Source organism: Capra hircus, chromosome 27 (genome assembly GCF_001704415.2).
Source record: "Capra hircus breed San Clemente chromosome 27, ASM170441v1, whole genome shotgun sequence".
Taxonomy (NCBI): domain Eukaryota; kingdom Metazoa; phylum Chordata; class Mammalia; order Artiodactyla; family Bovidae; genus Capra; species Capra hircus.
Genome location: NC_030834.1, coordinates 25,648,787 through 25,662,856, shown reverse-complemented (window position 1 = coordinate 25,662,856; position 14,070 = coordinate 25,648,787). Strand labels below are relative to the sequence as shown.

General features: G+C 42.3%; 1 protein-coding gene across 1 annotated transcript in view; it reads left to right on the top strand.

Moving 5' to 3' along the window:
- The window catches only part of MTMR7 (myotubularin related protein 7), a 100,401-nt gene that overhangs the window by 42,253 nt on the left and 44,078 nt on the right, over positions 1 to 14,070 (top strand). Inside the window, exon 4 of the mRNA XM_018041918.1 lies at positions 7,922 to 8,079. Coding sequence (XP_017897407.1) covers positions 7,922 to 8,079 — 158 coding nt within the window. The remainder of the gene's footprint in view (positions 1 to 7,921; positions 8,080 to 14,070) is intronic.

Genomic DNA, 14,070 nt, shown 5'->3' with positions numbered 1-14,070 from the left:
TAGTGCTTTAGAGATTATACATTAGCCCAGCCTTCAGATGGAGGCTTCCCTGGTGGCTCAGATTGTAAAGAATCCACCTGCCAATGCAGGAGGTGTGAGTTCGATCCCTGGGTCAGGAAGATGTCCTGGAGAAGGAAATGGCAACCCACTCTAGTATTCTTGCTTGGGAAATCCCATAGACAGAGGACCCTGGCGGGCGACAGTCCATGGGGTCGCAAAAGAGTTGGACACGACTGAACAACTAATCAACAACAAGCCTTCAGATGAGGCCAAGAAATCTGACTGATTTAGTTTCTGTCTTTTGGGGCCTCATTACTGTATGAGCCTCTTTCATTATTCATAGTATTTATCTTGGAGGGAGGTTATAGTTGTGCTTTACTTTTGGGATGAAATCATCCCAAAATGTGGTAAGCCACCTTGATTGAAGCCTCTGACAAAACCCACAAATTGTTTTGTGTTGAAAACATATCAAATGGTCTAGTGCAGTTTTACCTATGTGGGGGCTTTTAAGTTTTGCATTCTGTTGCTTTTTGATCCTAATATGTATGTTCCAGGGTTGGCATCAGTGACTGTTCAAGGTATGTATATGTTGATTCTCCGACAGAAAACCTTCTTATGTTTTGTAGGAAGAATGGCTGATTTGAAAAATGTATGCTTTTAGTTACTGTCTGGTTGTGTATCCCTCACTTAGAGTCTTCAGACTTACAGCTTATTATGCTATAAATCTATGACATTTACAGCTTACTAAGCTATAAATTTAAGAAGCTCTACACAAGTGTTTCTTGTGTGTGTGGCTTGTGTGGACTGTGGGGTTCCTTTGCTAAGTGTCTTGGAAGTGTACAGTGAAAAGAGATCATTTGTATAAACAGTGACATCCACAGTAGTATTCACCCAGAAGTCACTAATAAGGGAAATAGGACAGGTTCTTACAGTTACGTTGTTGTTGTTCAGTCACAAAGAGTTATGTCTGACTCTTTGCAACCCCAGAAGCTGCAGCTTGCCATGCTACCCTGTCCTTCACTATCTCCTGGAGTTTGCTCACATTCACGTCCATCGAGTCAGTGATGCCATCCAGCCATCTCACCCTCTGGCGCCCTCTTCTCCTCCTGCCCTCAGTCTTTCCCAGCATCAGGGCCTTTTCCAATGAATCAGTTCTTTGCATCAAGTGGTCCAAGTATTGGAGCTTTAGCATCAGTCCTTCCAGTGAATATTCAGTTGCTTTACTGAATAGATACTTTACTAAATGGTTTTTGGTTCAGGGCAAAATGTTTGATTGTAAACTCTTCAAAGCATTTGGTTGGGTCCTCAAATTCTTATGGTACGAACAGACCACATCATCTGTTGAGAGCCAGGAGCTGAAGTTTTGAGATGGGAGGGTTGCCAGGGAGCTGTCAGAATCTGATCACTTTGACTTGACTTAGCTTCCCTTTCAAGTCAGCCCACTGAGGCTTTTTTATCTCTGTGTGTTGAAAAGAACTGCAGAGTTAGCCAGAAATGCAGTTGAACTTTTTGGAGGGCACACTATAATTGGAACAGAAGTTCTGGGAAGATGTACGTTAGGCTGCGTGTGGCAGGGAATGAGAGGGGAATTGTGCGCCAGCAGTTTCTGTGTCACTGATTAATGGATGTCCTGGATAATACATGCGCTCTGGGCGGATTAACGGGATTTAGGAATAGCCCAGAGAACTGGGAAAGGCCTGAGTGGAAGAGTCCATCACGGTGGCGATGAGAGCCCTGGCCCCAGATAACAGCGAGCTCCCAGATTTACATTGTGAGGGTCCCCAGGGAGGAAACCTGCTGTGTTTCCCCTGCTTTTAAAAATATACACTTTTTCTTAAAGATGCTGTTTTGGGAGTTCGGTGTTAGCCAGAGACCAAAGAAGGAGACTATAGTAATTAATTGAATTAAAGCCATTAGCTTGGAAGATTTTTTTTTTAAAGCCACCAGCATTGTGAACCATTGGAATTAGAATTGCCAGTTTATGTAAAATATGGTACTTTAATGAGTGTGAAAAGAGGAACTAGAACCCAGGCAGCTTCACAGTTTAATTGCTAAAGGCAAGGCTAAAATTAGGACATATTACAGCCCAGTCTTGGAAGTAGGGTTTTGAATCTGGGTGGAGGTGGGGAAAAGTGGAAGGGTTTCCCCTGAATGTGGGGTGGCTTCTCAGGACATCCCAGGACCTTTCACAAATTATACCTTCTCTTTCCTTGAGGTATGTCAGAAGAGGGCTCTGGGTGTGTGTGGGGGGGGATGGATGTGTGTGGGTGTGTGGATGTGTGTGAGTGTGTGTGTTTGGTGGGGAAATGACTTTGAGTTCCAGCAGCACAGTATTGATCTCTGGGGTTATTGTGGTTAATCATCAATACAAAGCTCGTATTTTCAGCTCTCCTTATGGATACAGCTAACTCCAAGGTCCTATAGAGGAGACTTTTTCTTTTTTAAACAAAAGAAGAAACGTTTGGGAGTCTGTTTAAGTCAAGGCCTATGAAGAGATAGTTTTAAAGCCCTTAAGAGTCTCTCTTCACTGAATTGCAATTTCTGGGATAAGAATAAATCAAATGACTAAAAAATTTGTCGAGATTTTATTGGTTTGTCTTTTATGTGAATTCAGGTTGGTAAGGACTTGGACATGGACTATAAAAGATCCCAGCAAAATATACTGTAGCCAGATCCAGAGAACTCTTTAATTCTTCTTAAAGGAATAAGTTAAAATTGGGCTGTACCCCAAGTAAGGAAATGCATTGACTCTGTAGATCTGATGTACAAATAAGGTTATACATTTTTCTGATTAGAGACCCCTGTTTCTCAGAGGGCTTCATTTCTCCCACATCCTTTCTTTTCTCCTCTCTCTCATTAGCTTCCTGCTGTTTATTTTTATATCTATCATCTTTCTCTCTTGTAGTTTTTGTGGGCCCTTTTTAATATTTAAACCATTTTTGGGGTCTGTTTTCCCATTTTATAATAGCATTTTTTTTCCTGCTCATCTGAGTCCCTAATTCTTCTGCATATTTTCTGTGGTTTTTAACATCTCAGGATTGACATAGTCTCATTAGCTTACTTTGACTTTTTGCAGTTCTTATCAGAGTCAGTGCCACTTAAGCAGTTTTTACAGTAACAATTTTTATTACTTTTTATTGATGATATTAAACTCTGGGTCCAATAGCCCTTTTCTACTAAGTGTCAGCTTCCTGATGTTTAATTCGAGTACTTGTCTGGTGAAAACAGACAAGAAAGTTCTCGTTATTTTTATTTTAAAATGTGCAAAACTCAATAATAACTGTTATCTTCTCACTCCTCTTTAAATGGTTTTTCAATTAACATTTATTTTAAGTTGCCTGAATTAAGTAGAACATGGAGAGCAATTTAACTTTCATTACTTTGGGTTCTAAAACCCTATATATCAGAGGATGTGTGCATGCTAAGTTGCTTCAGTTGTGTCAAGCTCTTTGTGACCCCATGGACTGTAGCCCACCAGGATCCTCTGTTCATGGGGATTCTCCAGGCAAGAATGCTGGGGTGGTTTGCCATGCCCTCCTCCAAGGGATCTTCCCGACCCAGAGATTGAACCCATGTCTCCTGCATTGCAGGTGGGTTCTTTACCTGAGCCACAGGGGAGGCCCGTATCAGAGAATCAGTTTAGTTCAGTTCAGTCGCTCAGTCGTGTCCAACTCTTTGCAACCCCATGGACTGCAGCATGGCAGGCCTCCCTCTCCATCACCAACTCTCGGAGTTTACCCAAATTCATGTCCACTGAGTTGGTGATGCCATCCAACGATCTCATCCTCTGTCATCCCCTTCTCCTCCCGTCTTCAATCTTTCCCAGCATCAGGGTCTTTTCCAATGAGTCAGCTCTTTGCATCAGGTGGCCAAAGTATTGGAGTTTCACCTTTAACATCAGTCCTTCCAATGAACACTCAGGACTGATCTCCTTTAGGATGGACTGGTTGGATCTCCTTGCAGTCCAAGGGACTGTCTCAGGAGTCTTCTCCAACACCACAGTTCAAAAGCATCAATTCTTCGGTGCTCAGCTTTCTTTATAGTCCAGCTCTCACATCCATACATGACTACTGGGAAAACCATAGCCTTGAATGGGTACATGTATATGTATGGCTGAGTCCCTTTGCTCTCCACTTGAAACTATTACAACATTGTTACTTGGCTATACTCCATACAAAATAAAAAATTTTAATAAAGTAAAACTCCACATACTTGTCCTTCTGATGGATGACTCCTGGTGAATTTCCCCTTTCCTTCCTTATCTTGCCTTACTTAACTAACCTTGTGTTTAGTTGCTCAGTCATGTCCGACTCTCTGCGGCTACATGGACCTTAGCCCGCCAGGCTCCTCTGTCCATGGAATTGTCCAGGTAAGAATACTGGAGCCAGTTGCCATTTCCTACTCCAGGGGATCTTCCCGATCCAGGGATTGAACCCACGACTCTTGGATCTTAATTATTAAACATTCTGCTATGTATTTTGCAGGAGATGGAAGTACTTTGGAAATGTTCAGTAAACCTTGAATCGATGTTAATGGTACTTTTTACATTCTCAGAGTAGGCAGTTTGTAGCTGAGGGCTTCTCCTGGTGGCCTCTGGGTGAGAAGCTTGCCTACATTAACAAAACTGAGCTTTGACTGACAAAAATGGGGGTTTCTCTGCCATTATGAAGAGTTTTACATAAATTGGGCCAAAGGTATAGTCGATCACCCTTTTCCTTAAAAATAATTGAAAGAGAAAATTTTGTTATTTTAATGGAAACCCATTCTGATGGCTCCCAATTCAGGAGTGATCCTAATATTGGTTACAAATTATTCTTGCATCAATTTCTGTGCGGTTTCCTTGTCTCTTCCTAATGACAGCAAGAATGATCCCAAACACAGAAAATCATCAGTAGTCATAGAGTGGTTTTCTTCCTCTACCTTTAAACCTATGTGTAGGCATTTTACCAAGGGAACTTAACTTCTGTCATTTCCCCATCTTCCTTAGCACTCCTTTCACTGAGGGAACGGAGGCTTTCTCAAGAGATTCTTTTGGCTTCTTAAACAAATTGCATTTGTGGTTAACATTATGATATCAGAAGCCTGAGTCATGAAAATGGTACTTAGAGATGGAAAACATATGTTGGTGTCAGGCTAACCATTCCCAGAACTGGATGTCAATTTTATATGCTGTCTGCTCAATTTGCTAAAATGGCAAGAAACTGTTTTTACTGGAAGTGTCTATGTTGTGTGTGTGTGTGTGTGTGCGTGTGTGTGCATATATGTGTACGTGTCTTCTTCTTGGTTGAAACTGTATGCTCAATTCTCAAATTGGAAATACGACATCAAGAGACAATAAAACAGAATATAGCTCATCTCACTGATAAACCCTAGTCTTCTTGCTTCTTTTTCTGCAAGAAAGAACACCTGCCTAATGCTAAAGTCTAGTACTTAAAATACAACCCTTATCTTATCATACTTGTGTTGTCGTTCAGTCGCTCTGGCATGTCTGATTCTTTGCAACCCCATGGACAGCAGCAGCATACCAAGTTTCCCTGTCCTTCACTTTCTCCCAGAGTCTGCTCAAACTCATGTCCATCGAGTCGGTGATGCCATCCAACCATCTCGTCCTCTGTTGCCCCCTTTCCCTCCTGCCTCCAATCTTTCCCAGCATCAGGGTCTTTTCCAGTGAGTCAGTCAGGTGGTCATACCTGTAGGTGAGTCATTTCAGTAGTAATCAAAAGAAGCTGGAAACAGTCTTGACCTTAGGCCGCCTGTGTGTTACTGTAGCCGTTTGCTTGCGCTAGTTTGCCCTGTTGGACCTTCAGATGCGTGTTTAGGAGCATTCAGTTGTTCATGCTGAGTACCACTGACAGGTGAAGGAATAAAAATGATCTAAGAAAACTTTAAGGAGAAACAGTTCTGTTGGAGAAATGAAAAGGAAGTTTAGGGGGATGGTTGGAAAGAAAGTATGCAAACGTGGCCTGCATGGGGGGAAGGGAGCAGGGGCTGCCTCTGAGGGGCAGCAGGTGTGGTGGGGAAGCACATGCGCTGTATAGCGGACTCCAGCCTGCGCGCTGTGTGGCCCTGGGGACTCTGCTGAGCCTTCCTGCGCCTTGGATTTCTCATCTCTGCAAGGAGACCTGTGATGGTGCCTACTAGATGCCCGTCAGTGTGTTTGATCAGAAGAGAATCTGGAATGAAACCAGGGTTCACTGACTATCGGCCACGGTTTATTATCGCCAAAAGTGCTTCGATTTGCACTGTCTAGAAGGTAACCGCTAGCCACATGCGGCTATCAAGGGCTTGAAATGTGGTTGGTCTGAACTAGGATGTGCTGTTCAGTGTGAAACACACACAGAATTTCAAAGACGGTACAACACAATGTGAAAAATATTAATAGGTACTGTACTCCATATATGTTGAATGATGCCTTGGATATGCTGGGCTAAATAAAATATACTGTAAAGATTAATTCCACTTTCTTTTTACAATTTTCGTGTGACTCCAAGGACATCTTACATGACACATGTGGCTTACACTGTATTGTGGGCAGCACTGGTTAAGTTACCTCCCTCAGTGTGGCAAGGCCAGAGCAAGAGAACCTCAGTCCTCGATCTTGCTGGGAACGGCTGTCAGGCCTGGCCTTGCAAGCATAGACGGTGATGCCCAAAGTCAGAGATGGTCTGGCAGACCTGAAAGAAGCCTGTCATCGCACATCCTTCAGCTCACCACTCATGGACTGCGTGCCGCACACTGTGAATGGACCTCGTTTAATGACTCCTGGAAATACTGTGAGAACAGTACAATTCTGACATTTACGTAGTTGTTGAAAGTTCAAGTGTTTTCAGTGCAGATATTTAAATATCCTCCACAGTTTTTTCCAGCTGTTTTATCATTTCTTTTTCAATGCTATTTGAGCCTTAGAACATGGCAGTGGCCAGGCCTCTCTGTAACTCTGAGAAGCCATCCCAAACTTGAGCTCGACTTACATAAACGGATTGAGTTCTGGTTGTCAAAGGAATATGTATGTCCTTAAAAAAAAAATTGCACTATATTTGATTTACTATATTGTGTTAGTTTCAGATGTATGGCAGAGTGATTCAGTTATACCTGTATGTTCTTTTTCAGATTCTTGTCCTTTGTAGGTTATTACAAGTTATTGACTATAGTTCCCTGTTGTAGACAGTAACTCCTTGTTTATTCTATATGTCGTGGTGTATATCTGTTTAATCCCATACTCCTAATTCTCCCACTCCTTTCCCTTTGGTAACCATAGGTTTGTTTTCTATGTCTGTGAGTGTGTTTCTGTTTTGTAAATATGTTAATTTGTACTGTCTTTTAGAATCCATGTAAAAGTCATGTCATATAATGTTTGTCTCTCTCAGCTTGACTTAGTGTGATAATCTCTGGTCTATCTATGTTGCTGCAAATGGCAATCTTTCATTTTGTATGGCTGAATAATATTCATTTTTAATGTATGTGTGTTTGGGTGTATGTATGTGTGTGGGTGTAGTATGTATGTATGTATATATATATAAAACATGTTCTGTATCCATTCATCTGTTGGTGGACACTTAGCTTACTTCCATGTCTTAAATACTGTAAGAAACATATGTTCTTAATTCATTTTTAAGCTCCATATTTTATGTGGTCTGAAAATATATTAGTTTTCAAAAGAAATTAAAAAAAAAAAAAAACCCACAAGATGGGGAAGGTCACACTCCTGAAACAAAGCTTTTAAAGCTTTGTTCGGTTGTCCTGAGGTCTTGTTGTTGTTGGGAGGTGGTTGGTCCCACTGTAGAGACGGGGTGTCTCTAGGAGGGTCCCAAAGGTGAGCAGCTGGGCTGGCCTCTCCAGCCTGGACAGAATGTACTTGGGGGGATTTGGTTGTGGCTTTGACTTGGGTTGATTTGGTTTTATTCTCCCTTATTTTTTGCAGTGAAATACGAGGAACTATACTGCTTTTCATTCAACCCCAAGCTGGATAGAGAAGAAAGGGAACAAGGCTGGATGCTGGTCAATCTCAGCGAAGAATACAAGCGCATGGGCCTCCCTAATGATTACTGGCAGCTCAGCGATGTGAATAGAGAGTACAGGGTGAGTGGAGGCATTTAGTGAAATGAGTGCTTAATCACTCAGTCACGTCCGACTCTTTGTGACCGTTTGGACTGTAGCCTGCGGACTGTAGCCCGCCAGGCTCCTCTGCCCATGGGGTTTTTCAGGCAAGAATACTGGAGTGGGTTGCCATTTCCTTCTCCAGGGGATCTTCCCAAGCCAGGGATCAAACCCGCATCTCCTGTGTCTCCTGCAGCGCAGGCGGATTCTTTTCCCACTGAGCCATGGGGGGAGCCCGTTTGGTGAAATGCAGATACTTAATCCAGATGAAGCCCTGATGTCACAGAGCTGAGCGTGACTTCTCTTAGCTCTCCTTTCTTTCCGATGGCTCTTGTGGGTACAGATGTGTGGAATTTCCAGGTCTCCCTTGGGTATTGCCAGCTGTATTCTCCACCTGCATCTGGGATCAGAAAGTTTGAAGAAGCCACCTTAGAGACCATCCCCTCCGATGGCTGATTGAGTGGAACCCCAGAGAGGCCCAGCGGCGCCCTCGGGACAGGGCCTCCCTTCTCCCGCCTGGTCTTTTTATAGCTCAGTGAGTGATGAGTAGGGAGTCGCAGAGGCTCTGATGGCAGTTTGGCACCAGCTCCCTCTGGGCTCCCTGAACTCTTGATTGGTACACAAGGTCACCAAGAGGCTTCCCTGGAGAACTGTGGAGAAACATGTCTGCACTTCCAGAGGGAATGGGGGGTGGAGGGATGTGGAGGGTGGAGGGGGCAGAGCTGATTCATATTCTCCCTGAGGGTGGGCTTGCAAAGCAGGGCTGGTTTCCCTATTAATTTTTAAAGTGTTTCCAGTAATGAAAGTACAGTCAGAACATTGTAGAGAATTTGCAAAAGAGAGAGAAAAATTAACAAAACAGCCCGCATCTCATTGCCCTAATGTTCTTTCTGTGTGTGTGTTCAGTCATATCCAACTCTTTGCCTGGAGAAAAACCCATGGACTGTAGCCCACCATGCCCCTCTGTCCATGGGATTTTTCAGGCAAGAAGACTGGAGTGGGTTGCCATTTCCTCCTCCAGGAGATCGTCCCAACCCAGGGATCGTACCCAAGTCTCTTGCATAGGCAGGCAGATTCTCTCCCACTGTGTCACCCGAGAAGCCCATATTCTTCTAGTAGGTTTTAAACTTGTCACTTTTTTCTCGTCTGCGTAGTTTAATAACTTTTCTTACACGAGTAATGTATTTCATTGTTTACAATTGGAGAATGTGGAGGCAAAGGAACGGTTCAAAAAATACAACAAAAATGGAATTATACTACCTGTGCCCGTGTCTTGCTTTTCTTCAGGTAACATATTGAGTATGTTGCTGTCAGTAAATATGTGGACTGTCAGGTCCTCCCACATCTTTCTTCTGAATAACTTTATTATTATTTTTGGCTGTGCTGGATCTTTGCAGCTACATGGCCTTTTCTCTACTTGCCGTATGAGGGCCTCTCATTCCGATGGCTTCTCTTGGGGGGCACAGGCTCAATAGATGTGGCTCACGGGCTTAGTTGCTGTGCAGCACGTGGGATTGTCCCAGATCAAGGGTCAAACCCGTGTTTCCTGCAGTGGCAGGTGGAGTCTTGACCACTGAGCCACCAGGAAAGCCCTCCTGTGAATATCTTGAATTTATAGGTTATCTGGAATAGAATGGCCACTTTCAGGATACTGACTTTTCTTCCTAATGGCACTTAAATCTAGCAGTCATAATCTTACACCGTGAGTAGACATTTGCACCCTTTCTGTCCGGCTAATGTAATGATTTGTTCCGCCACTAAAGCCAACCTTTGCAGTGGATTTTTAGCCTTGAAATGAAGGAAAGGATTTCCCTGGTGGTCCAGTGATTAAGAATCCACCTGCTAAAGCAGGGCACACAGGTTCAGTCCCTGGAAGGCGTGGGAGGATTCCACATGCCTCGGAGCATCTAAGGCCCGTGCGCCATGACTGCTGAGCCCACGAGCCGCACCTGCCGGAGCTCGCCCGAGAGTCTGTGCTCTGCAGCTGAGAGGAGCTCCCACTCGCCGCCGCTACAGAAAGCCTGTGAGCAGCAACGAAGACGCGGCTCAGCCAAAAATAAATAATTGGTTAAAAAAAGAGACGGAGAGAGAGGCAGAACAAAATGAAGGAAAATCCAAGTGTAGTATCGAAAATTGAATAATTAAAAAAAATTTTAAAAAAACATGACACACCCTTGAGTGAGGGTGAAAATGAGTCTAAGCCGCATCTGTGGAATAGTATTTCCTTGGAAAACACAGGTTCTTCCTATGTCTGATGAGGTTTCCTTCTAGACTTAACACCACAAACATGACTCACATTTAGTCACTCAAGTCCCACCGTGTAGAGACGGCAAAACATGAGTTACTCAGCATCTTTTTCCCAAAAGTAATAGATAGCAAACATAAACTAACAATCAGCAAATTGTGCTGAAACAGAAAAGGTGAAACCCTAGGGGATTTTCTGCTTTTTACAAATGTTGTTAAATGAGACAAAGATGATGCACCCTTATTTGCTACCACCTTAGAAAATATTGTAAGTTAATTCTGTCAAACTATTTCTGACTAATAGTCCATTGGGAAGGTTATGTCAGCATCCATTACTTTTGCTTTTAACCTTGTGGGTGAGAAAAACATCTGCTTTTTCCTTCCTTCTTTTATAAGAGTTACTTCTTTCTTTTCACGAATTCCTTGATGTAAGTGGGGCTAGTGGTATCATCTGTTGGAGAAGAAGCTATTGCCTGTGGTGGAAACAACTCCATACGTGGAGTACTGAAACTGAGGTTCCAGAACCAGCGCTGCCCTATTCTCTCCAAGCTAATTGTCACCAGCATCATTCTTATCAGCACTGCTCTTATCCCTTTTTATAAGACATAGAAGTCTCTCTAAGGTAAGATTTCCTTTTATACCTAACTCTTGTTTTTTTTTTAAGATTTTTTTTTAATGTGGACCATCTAGTTAAAGTCTTTCCAATAAAGACAATTTGTTATAGTATCAGTTCTGTTTTATCTTTTATTTGGCCACGAGGCACGTGGGATCTTAGCTCTCTCACCAGGGATCGAACCCCTACCCCCTCCCTGCATTGGAAGGTGAAGTCTTAACCATTGGCCTACCAGGAAAGTCCCTGTACCTAACTCTTAAAATGGTCTTTCTTTAAATAAAATAATGGGCATTCATTACCAGGTTAAAATTTTAACTTGTTTCTCTTTGAATAAAATTGAAAGTATAATCCAAACCAGTAATTTAAAAAAATCTTGTTTATGTCAGTTCTCTACAGCTGTCGTTTATGTATTATGTATTACTTTATTTATATATGTCATTTCATGCTGTTCCTACCTTACATCATAAATTTCTCCCTATTACATCATTAATTCCTTGAAGTAAATTTTAGGTCCTAAATGCTTAAGAAGGCAGCTGTCTACGTAGATATAGCACAGTTCCTGACAAAGTGCTCAGCTGTGTGACGGACCCTCAGGAAGTACCGAGGGCTGATTATAATGCCATGGCTGGCCCCTCAGATGGATACTACCCTGCAGTGGTAAATGCATTTACTGGGAGGTGGTAACCAGAGCAACAAGGATCAGTTTTTCAGGGAATGTGCAGTCTTTGGGCCCAGTAACTCTTTTGTTATTCGTTACCGCCCTAGCACCTAACCTAACGCCTGGCACATAGTACATCATGTTCAGTAAAAATTTGTTGATAGACATCAATATTCTGTTATAATCATTACACCTTTAAGAGACTAGAACTTCATGATTCCTGCCATTGAAAATAAAGGATGATCATGTCACATGATAGAGGTGCTAATTGTCACTATGATGGCAGTCATATTACAGCACACAGATGTATCAAATTAATATGTTCTACACCGGAGATGGCAAGAGTGAACACCAGCATTTTAGGAATCAGTAAACTAAAGTGGAATGGAATGGGCAAGTTTAATTCATTATATCTACCACTGTGGGTAAGAATCCCTTAGAAAAAACGGAATAACCCTTATAGTCAACAAAAAAGTCCGAAATGCAGTACTTGGGTGCAATCTCAAAAACGACAGAATCTCTGTTCATGTCCACGGCAAACCATTGAATATCACAGTAATCCAAGCCTGTGCCCCAACCGGTAATGCTGAAGAAGCTGAAGTTGAACGGTTCTATGAAGACTTACAAGACCTTTTAGAATTAACACCCAAAAAAGATGTCCTTTTCATTATAGGGGACTGGAATGCAGAAGTAGGAAGTCAAGAAACACCTGGGGTAACAGGCAAATTTGGCCTTGGGGTATGGAATGAAGCAGGGCAAAGGCTAATAGAGTTTTGCCAAGAGAATGCACCGGTCATAGCAAACACCCTCTTCCAACAACACAAGAGAAGACTCTGCAATGGACATCACCAGATGGTCAACACCAAAATCAGATTGATTATATTCTTTGCAGCCAAAGATGGGGAAGCTCTATACAGTCAGCAAAAATAAGACTGGGAGCTGACTGTGGCTCAGATCATGAACTCCTTATTGCCAAATTCAGACTTAAATTGAAGAAAGTAGGAAAAACCACTAGACCATTCAGGTATGACCTAAATCAAATCCCTTATGATTATACAGTGGAAGTGACAAATAGGTTCAATGGATTAGATCTGGTAAACAGAGTGTCTGAAGAACTATGAACAAAGGTTCACTGTATAAGAGGTGGTGATCAAAACCATCTCCAAGGAAAATAAGTGCAAAAAGGTGAAATGCTTGTCTGAGGAGGCCTTACAAATAGCTAAGAAAAGAAGAGAAACGAAAGGTAAGGGAGAAAAGGAAAGATATATCCATCTGAATGCAGAGTTCCAAAGACTAGCAAGGAGAGATAAGAAAGCCTTCCTAAGTAATCAATATAAGATCAAGAATGGGAAAAGACTAGAGAGCTCTTCAAGAAAATCAGAGATACCAAGGGAATATTTCATGAAGAGATGGACACAATAAAGGAAACAAATGGTAGGGACCTAACAGAAGCAGAAGATATTAAGAAGAGGTGGCAAGAATACACAGAAGAACTATACAAAAAAGATCTTCATGACCCAGATAACCACAGTGATGTCATCACTCACCTAAAGCCAGACATCCTGGAATGTGAAGTCAAGTGGCCCTTAGGAAGCATCACTATGAACAAAGCTAACGGAGGTGATGGAATTCCAGCTGAGCTGAAATTTCAAATCCGAAAGATGATGCTGTTAAAGTGCTGCATTCAGTATGTCAGCAAATCTGGAAAACTCAGGAGTGGCCACAGGACTGGATAATGGTCAGTTTTTATTCCAATCCCAAAGAAAGGCGATGCCAAAGAATGCTCAAATTACTGCACAATTGCACTCATCCCACACGCTAGCAGAGTAATGCTCAAAATTCTCCAAGCCAAGCTTCATCAGAATGTGAACTGTGAACTTCCAGATGTTCAACCTGGATTTAGAAAAAGCAGAGGGACAGAAATGAAATTGCCAACATTTAGAAAAAGTAGAATCATAGAAAAAGTAAGAGAATTCCAGAAAAACATCTACTTCTGTTTCATTGACTATGCTAAAGCTTTTGACTGTTTGGGTCACAACAAACTATGGAAAATTCTTAAAGAGATGGGAATACCAGACAACCTTAGCTGCCTCCTGAGAAATATGTGTGCAAGTCAAGAAACAACAGATAGAACCGGACATGGAACAATGAACTGGTTCCAAATTGGGAAGGGAGTACGTCAGGGCTGTATATTGTCACCCTGCTTATTTAACTTATATGCAGAGTACATCTTGTGAAATGCCACGCTGGATGAAGCACAAGCTGGAATCCAGATTTCCGGGAGAAACATCAATAGCCTCAGATATGCAGATGACATCACCCTTATGGCAGAAAGTGAAGAAGAACTAAAGAGCCTCTTAATGAGAGTGAATAAGCTGGCTGAAAACTCAACATTCATAAAACGAAGATTGTGGCATCTAGTCCCATCACTTCATGGCAAATAGATGGGGAAGCAATT